Below are 16,157 nucleotides of genomic sequence, written 5' to 3'. Positions count from 1 at the left end.
CCGGTAGATTAAAATCACCCATAACTACCACATCATTTTTATTGCTCATAATCCTAATATCACTGTATAACAATCTGCTTTCCTCAGCAGCTACATTGGGTGCTCTGTAACAAACACCGACAATTAGGCTATTTGAGTTTTTAGCATCTAATTTTACCCATATAGCTTCCGTACTTTTACTTATATGTGTATGCGTGTGTAAAAATAGATGGATTTACACAGGTATTTTAGTTCTGCTGAGCCAAATAAGACAGGTCAGGGTGAAGAAGGGACAGCCAAAGAAAAGCCTACCACAAAGCGGAAAAGTTATGACAAATCAGACTATAAGGCAAAAAGAAAGCGCAGCTTTTTGGTTTCATGGACAAAAGAATTTCTGTGGCTGGAATATGACAAGCTAAATAACATAATGTTCTGCCGGGTGTGTCGTGAGTTTCCCTCGATTTCTGAAGCGCCTTTGTTACTGGGACCAGTAATTTTAGGAAAGACCCCATCAGAACCCATGAGAAATCTCTGCATCACAAGAAATGCATTGGTGCTCAGTCTGCAGCATTTTTCCCAGAACAAACACCAATTGCAAAAAACATACTAAAAATAAACCAAGCACAACAAGAAGTCCTGAAAAAGCTGTTTAGAACAGCGTACTATGTTGCGAAGAGTGAACTACCATTGGCAAAATTTTGCAGTCTTTGCAAACTTCAAAAAGCAAATGGCCTATGTTCCACTTACCTCAATGACCAGGCTTGCAGAGAGTTTATTGGAGCAATAGCACAAACTTCAAGAGACCAGATCGAAAAGGAAATTCAAGAAAGCAGGTTCTTATCCATTCTTGCAGATGGCAGTACAGACACTGGTATAATAGAACAGGAGTTGGTTCATGTCAGGTATGTGAGAGATAATGGTAACATATCCACATATATGATCAAATGTCAGCCAGTCAAGAGTGCAAATGCTGCAGGTATTTTAGAGGCTATTGATGAAGCAGTGAACACCATGGGTATCAGAGAAGACATATGGAAAAAGAAAGTAGTGTGTGCAAATTTTGATGGTGCTGCAGTGATGATGAGTGAGAAAACAGGAGTAGCTGGGAGACTGAAACAGAGGATACCCCACATCATAACAATACACTGTGTGGCACACAAATTAGAGCTAGCCATGCTGGATAGCATGAAAGGCTGTGAGTACCTGGTGAAATTTGAAGATAAAGACGGTTTTCAGTGTAAGATGTACTACTATTCCCCAAAGAAGTGAAGAGAACTGACAGAAATAAGTTAACTGCTAAATGAGAAACTGGCACATTTCAGCGGCCTGAAGAGCACACAGTGGCTTCCAAGTCGGCTGAGATGTCTGAAGGCTGTGGAAAAAATTACACTCCCACTGTTGTTCATATGGAGAACATGGCAGGAGGAAGTGATGTCAAGTCCGAGGATGCAGCCAAGGCTAAGGGGGTGGTACAGGAGATGAAGAAATTTGTTTGCTTCCCGCATTTCATGTTGGACTACAGTACCATCTTATCCAAGTGCTGTACTGATTCTCAGCATGATAACCTAAACATCACACGAACAAATCAGTTAGTTGAGAGCACCACATCACGCTTACTCAGCCTAAAAACAAAACCAGGAGAATACCAGAAAACCTTGAACACAAAGTTCACAGCGAATGAGGATGGTAGCATTTGCTACTGTGGAACTCCGCTCACAAAAAGTCTGCGACCTGCTAGAAGAGGTGAGGGCACAGACAAAAACACCTTTGGTGCAGAGATTCAGAAGATTATTGACAATTAAAAATCTGCGTGAAAAGCCTCTCTCTTGTTTCAAGGTTTTTGACCCTTCCACTCTTCCCTACCCCAGAGAGGAGCTGGCAAATTATGGGGATGAAGAGGTGGATTGTCTTGTCACACATTTTGCCAGTTTGCTAGATGAGGAAGAGAAAGAGAAAATTCCACAAGAATGGATGGATCTGAAAATGTGGCTTGCAGAACACTGGGGTAGCAATTTAGATTGCTTGTACAGAGATCTCCTCTCTGAGAATCCAGAACACCTCTCTCATATCTTGTTGCTGGTGAAATTAATGCTGACACTTAGTCCATCAACAGCCATCTGTGAGAGAGGATTTTCTTGCATGAACCGAGTGAAGACAACACATCCTACCTCTCTACACCCTGAAACACTGAATGACTGCATGCAACTCTCCATTAATGGGGAAACAGTTGAATCTTTTTGCCCTGACAAGTCAATTCGTTTCTGGATGTTTTATGGAAAAGGTTCAAGACACCTGGATCATAAAACCCCGACAAGAACAAAGAGAAGTGAAATGGAGGCCGATGCACAGGAAGAGAAAGCTGATGGAGATGCTATGCCCTCAACGTCGAGTGGCATTTTCTCATCCATGACTTCAGTGGAAATTTCTGACACAGACTGATTAATGTTCTACACAGTCCTTACAAGTTGATAGAAATGTCTGTTCAATTAGAACCAAATATTTGAGTTGATGATTGTAATTTTTATAGTTGTTGTAATTTGTGTTTTAACAATTTTTTGATTGATGTTTTGTTTCCTTTACAATATTATACATTAAAAATAATCTCTTTTTTATTCGGGCTACTTAAATTTATTTTGGGCTACCAAAAACTGAAGAGTGCCTGCCCGAAGGGCTACCAGGGATTTTGAAATTTTGCGAGCCCTGCATTACATTGTTTTTTATTCTGTGGAAAATGAAAGATTGATCTGCTGGCCAGATTTAATAAGAATCATGAATGTTGTGGGTCATATACAGTAAGTAAAATATAAATAAAAGGCTATGTCCTATTTTTATTGTGACGATCCCCCCAATAACTAACAAAATGACTTTTTATCATCCATTGTTTTGGAGTGGCAGTGTAGTTTCAGATGAAATTATGCGTGAAGTTTAACCTATGAGCTTTTTGCATCTCCCATGCTTATTTAGCAGGATGGTCCTGTTGTGTGGTGTGAAATTGAGCCAGGAGCTATAAAAGTTCCAGGTAATGACAGTACCTCATGCCACTTTGGGGTCCGTAAGCAAGGCCCTTAATCAAAACCCTATAATCAGTTTTCCTCGGTTATATATCACTTTGGACAACAGCATTTGCTGAATAAGCAAATGTTTAATTGCTAATTTATCTTTTTTTTTTATATAAAATAACTGTCTCCTACAACAATAATAATAATAAATATGGTTGGGTTTGGGTGTTGGAAATTTTGGGTGTGGGAATTTTTTGTATCTGTTACTTACCATGTTCCAAATAAGTTCAAATTTGTGATTCCGAACAGCTTGCTATTGAGTGTATTGCAGTGATGTTTTCTTGCAGGGTATAGCTAACTTAACAGGCATATGTAGTCATATGGCATATGAATGTCTGTCCATCTGTCTTCCAATTACTTACCATGAAAATGGTCATGGGGGATCTCAAGCCTCCCAGGCAACACAGGGTCAAAAGGCATCAAAACGTTAAACCCTAGAGGTATGAAACTGCAGCCAGTCATTGACACGGTCAATGTGATTGTATGTGTAAAGTATTAAGTGCATGTTGGTTTTTAGGATTCTTGCATTTACAGTGTACAAAGTGATAATATTTATCATTCACAAATAAATTGTCATATTCTTCAAGTTGTATATTTACTTATATAAAATTATCAAAATCCAGATCAGCTCTTCTCCACCACAGTTCTTGTGCATTATTGGCTAATTTTACTGTGTAGCTATTGTTTAAATGTTGTATTATTTCTCTAGGTGATAAAGTCAGTGGAAGAAGGCTACCGCTTGCCAGCGCCTATAGGATGCCCAGGGGCACTGCATACACTCATGTTAGACTGCTGGCAAAAAGACTGCAATGAAAGACCAAAGTTCTGCCAGATAGCCATAATACTGGACAAGCTGATGCATAATGCTGAAAGCCTGAAATTACTGGATGCACTATGCAGGTATTACTCCATTACATTATAACATGCAGATAAAGAAAACAAATGTGAAAACCAGTGCCTGAAGTGGGCTGGTACTCACTGGCTGGTACTACCATCACCTCTTTATTTTTCATTTTGGAGTGCTGGGAACAATTCTCTGGCACCTGGTACTAGATGGGGGAGTACTGGCTAGGCTTGGGCAGTATCCAAATCTTGATACCGTCAAACCTCCTCCCTATTTTACCTCGGTATACGGTATTACCGTGAATAATAAAAAAATTGTGACGTAAGGCTCAGACAGCGTCACCAAACTGTTGGCTTGTGCCTAAACCATTCAGAAACTGAATACCAAACACTAATACTGAAACAATAACAAAATAATATGCAGAACAATATTAACAACTTTTATTAGCAACAAATAGCAGTTTATAAAAAAGTGCAAATACAACAGTCAAACAGAATTTAATAAACATAAACATCCACAACAGTTTTCACGCAGAGACGCGCACACAAGTCAAATCACACCGCCTGAACAACTTTTAATAACAAAGAAGAGCAGCTTATAAAAAAGTGCAAATAGACCTACAACAGTCAACCAGAGTTGAATGAACATAAACATATCCATATTATAAAAAGTATTGCAAAGCAATAGTCCTAAACAAAAACTTCTTTCCAGTCTTATTTCCAATATTGTTTTTAACGTAAACCAAATAAAAATACCTGAATCAATTAAATAAATCCGTATTTACCGCCTCTCCCTTCTCGTTCGGTTGAAACCCGAAATACTGCCAAACTGCAGAAGTTGTGTTCTTTTTCGAGACCAGGTCACTTGGTGCGCGACTCGCCATCTTTCCCCACCTCTCTATTTCTCCTCCACGCTGTCACGTGATGACAACCACGCATACGCATTTTTAGGCATTAAATAAATTGTATTTAATATTTAATCCTTGTCTCCTATATAAGTGCATTGTTTTTATGACGGTATAACGGTATTGAAACTGATACCGTTGTTATTTTTAGATCCCGCGGTATACCATATTACCGTATTACCGCCCAAGCCTAGTACTGGCACTTGTTTTTTCCCTCCACTTCAAGCACTGATATATCCATCATTGTTCAGGTCAGATATAATGAGTCTAGCAGTCTCCAGTGTGAAGAAAAGAAATTCCCTTCAATACTTTTAATTTTTATTGATTTTTATGACCAGACTTGTTGTTCACTTTTAATTCTCATTTGCTTTCATTCTAGGGTAAACAGCCGTTTGAACAGAAACATTCCAGATTTCAGCAGCTGTGGTTCAGTGGAAGAATGGTTAGATATTATTAAAATGGGCCGCTACAAAGAACACTTTGCTGCACGTGGATATGTTACACTAAGACATATAATGGGAATAAATCACCAGTAAGTAACAGCATCATTAAAAATAAATGTTACACACTATTGCTGTAAAGTCATATGTTCAAACAAAAAATTTAGCCATGCAACATCCAGCCACTTACCTAAGAGGGTCATGGATTAAAACAGAATATTTTGGAACCAAAATTAATTCATTATTTGTCTGTTGATATTGGAAACGAAGGCTACAACTGAAATAAGAAATAGACTCCATACCAGTGTTTGCTAGAGTCACCTTTTACTAGGAGTATAACTTTTGCATTGATAGGCACTGTAGTAAATGGTATGGTATGGTATGGTCAGGGTACCCGCGGTCATGGAAAACCTGGAAAAGTTTTTGAATTTTTAAATAATTTTTCCAGGCCCTGGATAAGTTTTGGAAAATAGCCTTGTTAATTTTTTTCCCTCCTTCGTTCCGCAATGTGCTAACTGAAATGTCAATAGTTAACTACCTTGGTAAACATCCGTTTCCGCGCAGATTTCACGTATTTGAGATCGTTACTTTTTTGCTCTTTATTCCTGTTTTTATGGTTTTATTTATTTGCACGTATTTGAATTTTATTGATCAGTTTCCCGTTTTTGACTCCGTTTGCCTCTACCAATCATAAGATACATATACTTTTAATATTGGGATTAATTTTCTTTATAATTGAACGCTATTCGCACATTGGAGAAAGTTGTCCACCGTCTGTGTTTATTTGGTAAGCAGAATGGCTATTATCGTACCGAAAATTGTTGTATTACTGTCGTGCGGTATTCGGGACGCGGAGCGGAGACAGAGGAGCGGCAGTCAGGAAATCGGGGAACACGGGGTTTAATAATTAAAAAAATAAAAATAATAAATAAAAGGGGGGGGAGGGGCAGGCAAGAAAACACGCAGTGACATTACAATGACCGGAATGAGGAAACAAACTGAAACGCGGACTAAATACAGAGGACTAATGACAACAACCAGAAACAGATGATCACACGGGGATTCCACACGAGGTTAACGAGGGGGCGTGGCACACAGAAGGTGCTGACGATCAGGGCAGAACAATTATTATCTGAAACTGCATGATCATCAAATAAAAGCAAACTTGTGGGTTTTGGAAAATTTTCTTGTGGTACTGGAAAAGTTTTGGGAAAGTCATGGAAATTTATTCTGCCAGGAATGGGGGAACCCTGTATGGTGCATGGCATGGTGTATGACATGGTATGTTATGGTGTATGGCAGGGGTATTCAACTAAAATTTAAAGAGGTCCAGTTAGAGAAAAATTCTTGAAACAAAGGTCCGGAATATCATAATGTCTAACTATTTAGTGTGATATATATTTAAGTAGCCTATTAGTTGCATCAACATTGCATTTAATCAGTACCTGACTGTCAAATCAAATTAATTCAGTACAATTCAAAAATGTTTTGACAATATTTATTGTCACGTGACAGAACTTCGGCCAGCTGGCTGGAGTGAGATGGTCAATTCGAGATGTCTGCACACACATGTAACCTTGTAAATAGTCTGCTTTTGTATTTAACCGTGTAAATACACCTTTGACGTAGCTAATTTTAGGTTTTATAATGGAATAATATAGATTTACCATAAGATTTCCAGTGTGAGTCTGAAAGCGTGAGTGTCATTTCAGATGCTTGAGATTTGGCAGCCATGAAAACGTACATTTTTTTGTTTCACCTGAGTTTGTTTATATAACAGATAACATTATTTTATACATATGTTAAAAAGCAGAAACTTCAATGAACATGAAATCAACATTGTCTATTTATCCAACATGTTATATAATACATACTGTATTTAAAAACTTTTCAGCTGTATGATTTCAGGACAGACCAGTCACTCTGTTAGGAACATTACAAATTTTTGGTTGCGGGTTTTAGCTTCGCTGCTGCTATTAACACTAATGGCACATCAGCGCAGACAAAGGGCTGCATGAGCCGAACTACGTCTAGCTTGGTGGTTAGAGGTGTTTGACATTCATTGGCATGGGAAACGGCGGTTCTACTGCTAAACCACTACCGAAAAGACCACAAAAGCTGCGGCGGATAAAATAGAAGCGTCAGGTTTTAAATATTAACTTAATGTTTTGGCTATCGGTCCGGGTCCGTATAGGACAGCTTCTGGGTCCGGACCCGGACCGCGGTCCGCCTGTTAGTGACCTCTGGTATAGTATGACATGGAATGGTGCATGGCATGGTGTATTATATGGTATGGTATGGTATGGTGTATGGTATGGTATGGTACAGCATATGGTATGATATGGTCAGGGGCGGATTAAGGTATACAGAGGCCCCTAGGCTACAGTAGTTTGTGGGCCCCCCAACCCCGCCCCCCTCCACGCCAATGGGGGCCCCCTTGCAGGCTGGCACACGTGGGGCCCCTAGGCTTAAGCTATATCTAGCCTGTGTGTTAATCCGCCCCTGGATATGGTGTATGATATGCTATGAAATGGTATGGTATGGTGCATGGTATGGTATGGTACAGCATATGGTATGACATGGTGTATGGTATGGTATGCTATGGAATGGTATGGTATGGTGCATGGCATGGTGTATGATATGTTATGGCATATGATATGGTGTATGGTAAGGTTTGGCATATGGTATGTTGTATGGTATGGTATGCAGTGTTAATTTTGGCAAGAATTTTAAATTTATTTTTAGTCTTAGTCACTTACTGAAAATCATAGTGGGATTAAAGTCACATTTCAGCCTTTTTGTTTTTGTTTTGTTTTAGTTAAAATTCAGTCAGTGAAACTCAGGTTCAATTTTAGTCTAATTTAAGGCTATTTTTTAGTGATAATTTTCTCAGACAGGTTAATGAAACTGAAATGGATTTTGCTGAAGAATATTTCTCCTGGCTGTATAAATTCCCTTGAGAAGTAAGCATGGCTTATACGTAAACATACCCCATGACGCTTAGTTATCTAGGCTGAGAATGTGTTACTAACTTACCACACTACTTTCATATACAAAAATGAATGCCAAAAGTTTCTTAGAAAAAGTGCAATACAATTATATTTCACAGGTCATATTTATTTTCATACATCAACAACACATACTTATGCTTTTCACTGTTTAATTTTTGTTTATTAGGGCATTAAAACACCCATCAAATTTAACTGTAGCCCATTTTATACTGTAATAATTTTTGTTATTAGGGCATCTAAACACATATCCAACACACATTTAACCATGTGCACAACCTGTCTTCACAATTAACAATAACCCTTCATCAAAAAACAGCAAGTACATAATACAATAAAATTGCTGAAATGGGACATAAGTGTGCCATAAATTTAGGACTAAGCATTAAGCTTAAGTGTCTTTCCTTCTTTTCACTAAATTCAGGAAGGCACTTCTCTCAAAGATGACCCTTACACACACACACACACACATTATATATAAGGTTAGGGTTAAGGTTAGGGCTGCGTAGGGGCTAAGGTCGTCATGTTGTGATTAGAGTTTTCTCCATAGAAATGAATGGAGTGTCCCCACAAAGAAATTATTACAAATGTGTGTGTGTGTGTATCCCTAAGACAAATTGAACTTTTTATACATTTTTAAACTCCTCCCTCGGGTTTCACCTCACCCTGTGTCTTGCACTCTCCTTGGCTGGGGCTCGGTGCCCCACTCATTGCCAGTCGCAGCACCTTTCACACTTTACAGTTGCAGGAAAAAATATATGAATCCTTTGAAATTACCTGGTTTTCTGCATTAATTGGTCATAAAATGTGAACTGATCTTCATCTAAGTTACAGTCATGAACAAACACCATCAGTTCTAACTAATAACACAATAACACTTAAATTGTTGTATTGTTCTTGCACCTATTGAATAGATCATTCAAACATTCAGAGTATAGATTGATAGAAGTAAGTGAACCCGTGGATTTAATAACCAGTTGTTTCTTGTTTTAATAACCACTTTGGTAGCAGTAACCTCAAATAAGTACTTTCGGTAGGTGTAGATCAGACCTGTACAACATTCAGGAGTAGTTCTTCCTTACAGAACTGCTTCAGCTCAGCCATATTCTTAGGATGTCTGGTGAGAATAGCTCTCTTGATGTTATTCCACAGCATTTCTTTTAGGTTAAGGTCTGGGCTCTGATTGGGCCACTCCAAAAGGCAGATATTCTGTTTTGAAGTTGCTTTGTTGTAGATTTACCTTGATGTTTAGGGTCATTGTCCTGCTGCATCACCCAGCTTCTACCTAGCTTCAGTTTGCAGACAGCCATCCTGATATTGTCCTGTAGGATACCTTGAAAATCCTGGGACTTAATTTCCCCTTAATAATGGCAAGCTGCAAAGCAGCCCAAAATCATGATGCTCCCTCCACCACACTTCACCATTGGGATGTTTTCATGTTGGTATGCAGTGCCCTTTTTATGCCATATATAGTGTTGCATGTTTCCTTAAACAATTCAACCTTAGTTTCATCAGTCCACAAAACATTTTCCCTGTTGCAGTGTGAAGTGAGAAAGCGAAACTTCAAGTTTACAGCAATGGGTTTTTTTACTTTTTGGCTTCCTCCTTGATGCCTTGCCATGGACACCATGCCTGTTTAATGTTTTGCATATGGTACATTCATGTACGATAATGTTCACCAGTTCCAATGATTCCTTCAAGCGTTTAGCTGTTGCTCTTGGTTACCTTTTTAAATTTCTTTATTTTTATTTTTTTTTACTTTACTGAGCATTCTTCATTGTATCTTTGGAGTCATCTTTGCAAGGTGCCCACTTCTATGGAGAATAGCCATAGTACTTCATTGTTTCCATTTATAGGCAATTTGTCTATTTGTGGATTGAGTAATACTGTACCTAAACTCTTTAAGGTGACTTTGTATCCCTTTCCAGATTTAGTTAAATGATCATTTCTTTATCTTAAGTCTTCTGAAATCTCTTTTTTGAGGCATAGTTCATTTCAGCAGATACTTTTGTGAAACGCCAACTCAAAATGTTTGAATATAAGTCAAAGTAGCTGTATCCTATTCTTCTAGTCTTGTTTCATTGATTGTACCCTAGGTTTCCTAACTCCTGACTCCATTTAGTTTTTGTTGATGTCATTACCCTAGGGATTCACCTAATTTTTCCAACCCACACTGTGAAGGTTTGAATGATGTGTTCAATACGTACAAGAACAATAAATAATATGTGTGTTACAAAGCAGAACAGATTGTGTTTGTTCATTTTTGTAACTTAGATGAAGATCAGTTCACATTTTATGACCAATTAATTGCAGCTGTATGTATTTGGAATAGTACACCAGCCAAGAGACATTCATTCTCAATGGTAGGGCAGTGGTCAAACACTGATCAAAAGACCAAAGCCACACAGATGTATATTTCTTGGACACTAGGGAACTGGAAAAGTACCGGCTAATCAATAGGTGCTTTCACACTGCATTAATTTTTTTTCTGGAACCAGAACCTTTTTCTGGAACTAGGGATTTTTGTTGTGTTCACTCTGCAGGAGCTGAGCTTGATTGTAGTTCCTCGGAGGCTAGGTACTTTTTGTTCAAACACCAACTACAGGGGAGGTGCTTACTATGACAGCTTGCTGATTGGTTGACCACAAGCACTGGCACTAATTTGGAAGTTAGGTGGAAATGCAGGAAAATATATAGAAATAGATTTGTTTTTCAATTGAATTGTACACTAAAGGTGGAAAAAGTTTTTAATGATGAAAGAAAATGGGATCAGTACATAACTACAGTGCTTATAAAAAGTATGCACCCCCTGATGAAATACCAGGTTTCTGTGAAGTAAAAAAAATTTGACCACGATAAATCATTTAATCAATCATACTGTTCATGTACAGTATTTCATGCAGTTACTATATTTGTGGTGCACCCTCAAGTAAAGTGTTGCTTAAAATGTTTGCATTAAAATTATTTACATGTACCCCTGAATATCAAACTCTCTCCTGCACCCTTGGTGGGTAGCATTGGATTCAGTATAGCCAGCTTGTCCATGGAATGTTGTTAACAATTTGTTGAGTCCATGCCCTGATATTCTATCCTGAGGGCAAAAGGGATACAATACAATATTAGGAAGGTTTTGTTTTTTTTCTTTTTCAAAATGACTGTATATAGCACGTTTCAAAATATTCAGTTGACTGCGAGTGTTTTGAATTTGCCTCCTTAGAAGTATATAGTCAAAAATGAGGCCTTGCTGCTACTGTGTTTGCTACAGATCTACTAACTGTCATAATATTCAGTAATGAAAATGGCTGCACATGCGTATATGCATAATTTTAATTCAGTATGGTGAGAACCTGATTCTTCAATCATCTGGAATTTCAGAGACATTCAGAGGCTGGGGGTGACACTCCTGGGCCACCAGAAGAAAATCATGACCAGTGTGCAAGTGACACGTGTCCAGGTGCTCAACAGAAGCATGCCATCAGTATATGTATGATGAAAGCCTAGGTTCCTTCTGTCCTTAGAAATGTCCAGCATGGAGTTTTTTTGAATAAACCATTTTGAAGCAAATACGAATTTGGATTAAAGTTGTTGGATTAAGTCTGTTTATTAGAACAAAAATATATGATCAGTTTTTTGTGTGTGTGTTTGTGTGTGTATCATTATTACGAGCACCATATAAAAACAACAAAGTACCAAAATGATCTTTCTGAAGAAGCGCCGGCTACAATGAACTTCTTGTAGTACTAATTATATTAGATATTCAAAAGTCAGAAAATGCATATATTATATATACAGTACAGTGCAAAAGTCTTAGGCAGTCAGAGAAAATGGTTAAAGCTGTTTATCTGGATATTAAGCATATATTTTCTCAGAACAGAAAATGCAATTTAACAGTAGAATATTAAGCAAATTAAGAACAACACAAGAAAAACTAATAGAAATGTCTTATGTTCTCCAAAAAGTCACCGATATCTTGTTGGATGGCTAGAAGAACTCTGCTTCAATTCCCAAACCTTTCTTAAGAGGCACCTCAGCCTTTCCATGTATTCTTTACATTTCACATTGGCTCAATTAATTATTGGTTGAGTCAAAACATATATTGGTGTATTGGATGGATACTGCAAATACTGGGATGACAATAGGAGAGGTGAAATATTTTGAAAAGGCTAAGCTGAATCACATTGACATAAATCATAGAAGATCATTTGAACATTATTTTCTTAGAATGCGTAAGACTTTTGCACAGTACTGTATTTATATATGTAACACAAATATATAATAAATAAATATATAATAATTCCACCTCCCTTAAAGTCTGGTTGTTGATTTTTCATTTCTACCTTTCAAAATTCAAGATACTTCATTAGTTCATTTTCTCATTAAAAGACTGATTTATCATGGCACACCTTGCATCCAAGTACAGGTGCCCCTCAATGAATACATAAATTACAGTTTTTTTTTTCTCAATTGCTTTGGCACATTTCATGAAATATGAACATTCTCAAGATTATAAGACACAGTTTGTACACTTTTGGATCAAAACATTTCTGTGACTTCAAGGTAAATTTCAAAGAAACATTTTTTGTTGAACCCACCCATACAGAAATGAAATATATTGCAGTATATTTGAATTTATGTTGTCGAAGTAAAAAATGTATAAAAAAAATTATTTTAAGCAATATATTCACATGCTATATATTTCTGAAATATATGTTAAATATATTACAGTGGAACCTCAGATTACGAGTAACGTGGTTTACTAGTGTTCCGCAAGACGAGCAAAGATTTTTAATAAACTTTGACTTGGAAACCGAGCAAGTCCTGGTTTATGAGCGCCAAGTATCATCAAAAATCATATGGCACACATGCGCTCCTTGTTTTTCTTGTTTTTATCTGCGCTCGGCTTCATAACAGGAAGCGCATGCGTGCGCTTCTTGTTTTGACACCGAGCACACGTCATCACAACTGAACCAATGGTTATTCACTTTCTCACGCTGAGGAATTGTGGGTAATCGTCTTCCATGCTCAGTCTCAGTCGGCATGCCTCACTCGTATAGTCAAAATTTAGTAGAAAAGCACCACCTGAATAAGGGCGTAGCAGTGCGAGCGATGAATCTGTTTAACGACAATGCAATGTCCACATTTTTGCAAAATCGAAAAGGAGGCAAAAGAGGCTGTCATTGGATGGGTTCCTTGTTAAAGTTGCACAAACAGAAAAAGATTCCAGTGAGCCAACAGATAGCAGTGATTCCGTTAATTATAGTGAAAGTCGTCCTACAAAATAACCCTCCTCTTCTCCTCTCTCGTCTTCCTCACACCATCCATGATTCTTTTCAAAGGTAAAGCGCAGGTTAATTTGTTTTATGTATTTTTACTTTATATTTTGTATTAATAATTTTTATATGAATATTTTTGAGTTGTGGAACAGATCATATGAGTTTCCATTATTTCTAATGGGAAAATTCGCTTTGATATACGAGTGCTTTGGATTACAAGCATGTTTCCAGAACGAATTATGCTCGTAAACCAAGGTACCGCTGTTTTGTAAATACATCGATTCATCAGCATATTATACACTCACCTAAAGGATTATTAGGAACACCTGTTCATTTTCTCATTAATGCAATTATCTAATCAACCAATCACATGGCAGTTGCTTCAATGCATTTAGGGGTGTGGTCCTGGTCAAGACAATCTCCTGAACTCCAAACTGAATGTCAGAATGGGAAAGGAAGGTGATTTAAGCAATTTTGAGCGTGGCATGGTTGTTGGTGCCAGACGGGCCGGTCTGTGTCAAGGGGGCGCTGACGGAAAAGTAAGGAGGACGCGAAAGCGCATCTGCCCAAGGGGAAAAGCTTTATTGTCCAGAAGTTATGGGGAAATATATCTGGCAGGGATCAGGCGATCAGCGTCGGTATCCAGGGAATAGGCAGGACACGGAATCCGGAGACAGGCAGGAGGTCAGGCGATCGGCGTCGGTATCCAGGGGAGTAGACAGGGCTCGAAATCCGGGGACAGGCAGGTCAGGCGATCAGCGTCGGTAGTAAGAGGGCTAGGCGAAGAATCGGTGGTCGAGAAAAAACAGAACAGAGGTCAGGGATACAGGCAGGCAGAGGTACAGACAGGCAGGGAATAAACGCTCGAAATTCGCAACAAAGGCTGAAGATCTCGCGTTTGGCTGACGAGCCAAAAGCGAATAAAAAGCCTCTTAATCGCTCCGATTGGTATCAGCTGGAGGAGGAGGGCATACGGTAACCGGTCTTGCCGGTTCTCGGGATCGGTGTGGGAGAAGCGCTCCGGCCGCTTGCTTGATTCTGTCTAGGGAAACCCTGGGGGCGTGGCAGGAGAACCCTGCGTGATGTCACAGGGGCTTCCCCAGAGCGATCCGTGACAGTACCCCGCCCTACACGACCGCCACCCGGCGGGTGAACAGGACCTTCGGCACTACGACGTTCGAAGTCGGAGATCAGAGACGGATCCAGGACGTGCCGAGCCGGAACCCAGGACCGTTCCTCGGGGCCGTACCCCTGCCAGTCGACCAGATACTGAAGGCCACGACCCCTTCGCCGGACGTCCAGCAAGCGACGGACAGTGTACACCTCTCCGCCGTCGACTAACCTGGGCGGAGGAGGAGGCAAAGCAGGAGAAGCCAGGGGACTGACCACATGGGGCTTCAGAAGGGATACATGGAAGGTCGGATGGACTCGCCGCATGGTCGCTGGAAGACGAAGACGAAACGCCGAGGGACCAACAACCTTTGTGATGGGGAAGGGACCAACAAACCGGGGTGCCAACTTCCGAGACGGAACCCGTAGAGGAAGGTTCCTAGCGTCCAGTGGCGGTTCTAGGATTTTTCTGTAACAGGGGCCATTAAGGGGCCACAAGTTACATTCAGGGGCCAAGTACAGGGTACATTCAAGCACACAAAATAATTTATTCAGTACGGTGCAAATACATTTCGGCAGTCATTCCTTTTTCAAACGCTCTAATAAAAAATTATGAGCCAGTAAAGTTCTTAATGATTTTTTTCATTTATTTATACTGTGTCCTTTAGGACACAATGCATAAATCACACACACACACACACACACACACTAAAGTACATCACAGTGATTAATTAATGAAATACAATACAATTTACAGTGTGGATATATTTATACCTCCCAGCTTAAACATCTCATACAGTACACTCTAATAAGGTGAAGTGCAGCAGAGCACAGCAAATTCAGAACAAACAAAAGAGGTATTTTAACAGGTATGTATGTTACCATAATGTTTCCAAATACAATACAATTTACAGTGTGGATATATTTACCTAAACATTTGTTTCTTATTTCTCATCTTTTTCACATATTGTCAGAAAAACAGATTGCAATACAAGCCCTTTTTTGATGAGAGAAACAATTTCGTACATGCAAAGCAGCATTAACATACTGTAGGAGCAACAACTTGCACCTCCCAGCTTAAACGTCTCTCTCTCTTTATCTTTCTCTGACTCAATTTCTTTCACTTGCTCATTCACACATACACACACCCATACACACATACACCTCAAAAAAGAAGAATTCTCCGATTGCTATGCTTGGAGCTGAAACGGCCGGCTACGCAATACTCGTTCCCTACTCAGGGAACTGAGGTTACGATAGTAACCGAGGAGGTCCCTTTCGAACGGCCACTTCGTATTGCGTAGTTAAAAGTTACGCAGTGGGGACGCCATGCAAAACGCCGCACTATAAGTAAGTGGTTGCCTTCTGCAGCTCAGGACCCCTCAACTCAGGATTTACACACAGTTCTACAGTATAAATCACTACACCTGCTGTTAATATTTACATAGGTCAAGTAGAAAAATTGTCCATAGGTTGTTTTAAAAGTTAATTTGATGAAAATTTGATTAGACCAAAATAAAAAAGCTTTATGCATTTTGTT

General features: G+C 39.1%; 1 protein-coding gene across 3 annotated transcripts in view; it reads left to right on the top strand.

Annotated features, from left to right (window-relative positions):
* The window catches only part of epha8 (eph receptor A8), a 178,861-nt gene extending 166,444 nt beyond the window's left edge, over positions 1-12,417 (top strand). For all 3 annotated transcript variants that reach the window (XM_072715766.1, XM_072715764.1, XM_072715765.1), the window contains 3 exons: positions 3,748-3,938; positions 5,166-5,318; positions 11,610-12,417. In XM_072715766.1, coding sequence (XP_072571867.1) covers positions 3,748-3,938; positions 5,166-5,318; positions 11,610-11,724 — 459 coding nt within the window. In that variant the 3' untranslated portion in view covers positions 11,725-12,417. The remainder of the gene's footprint in view (positions 1-3,747; positions 3,939-5,165; positions 5,319-11,609) is intronic.
* Positions 12,418-16,157: the final 3,740 nt, after the last annotated feature.

This window comes from Paramormyrops kingsleyae, chromosome 8 (assembly GCF_048594095.1).
Source record: "Paramormyrops kingsleyae isolate MSU_618 chromosome 8, PKINGS_0.4, whole genome shotgun sequence".
NCBI lineage: Eukaryota > Metazoa > Chordata > Actinopteri > Osteoglossiformes > Mormyridae > Paramormyrops > Paramormyrops kingsleyae.
Note: the sequence above shows the minus strand (reverse complement) of the source record. Positions and strands in the feature narration are given on the sequence as shown.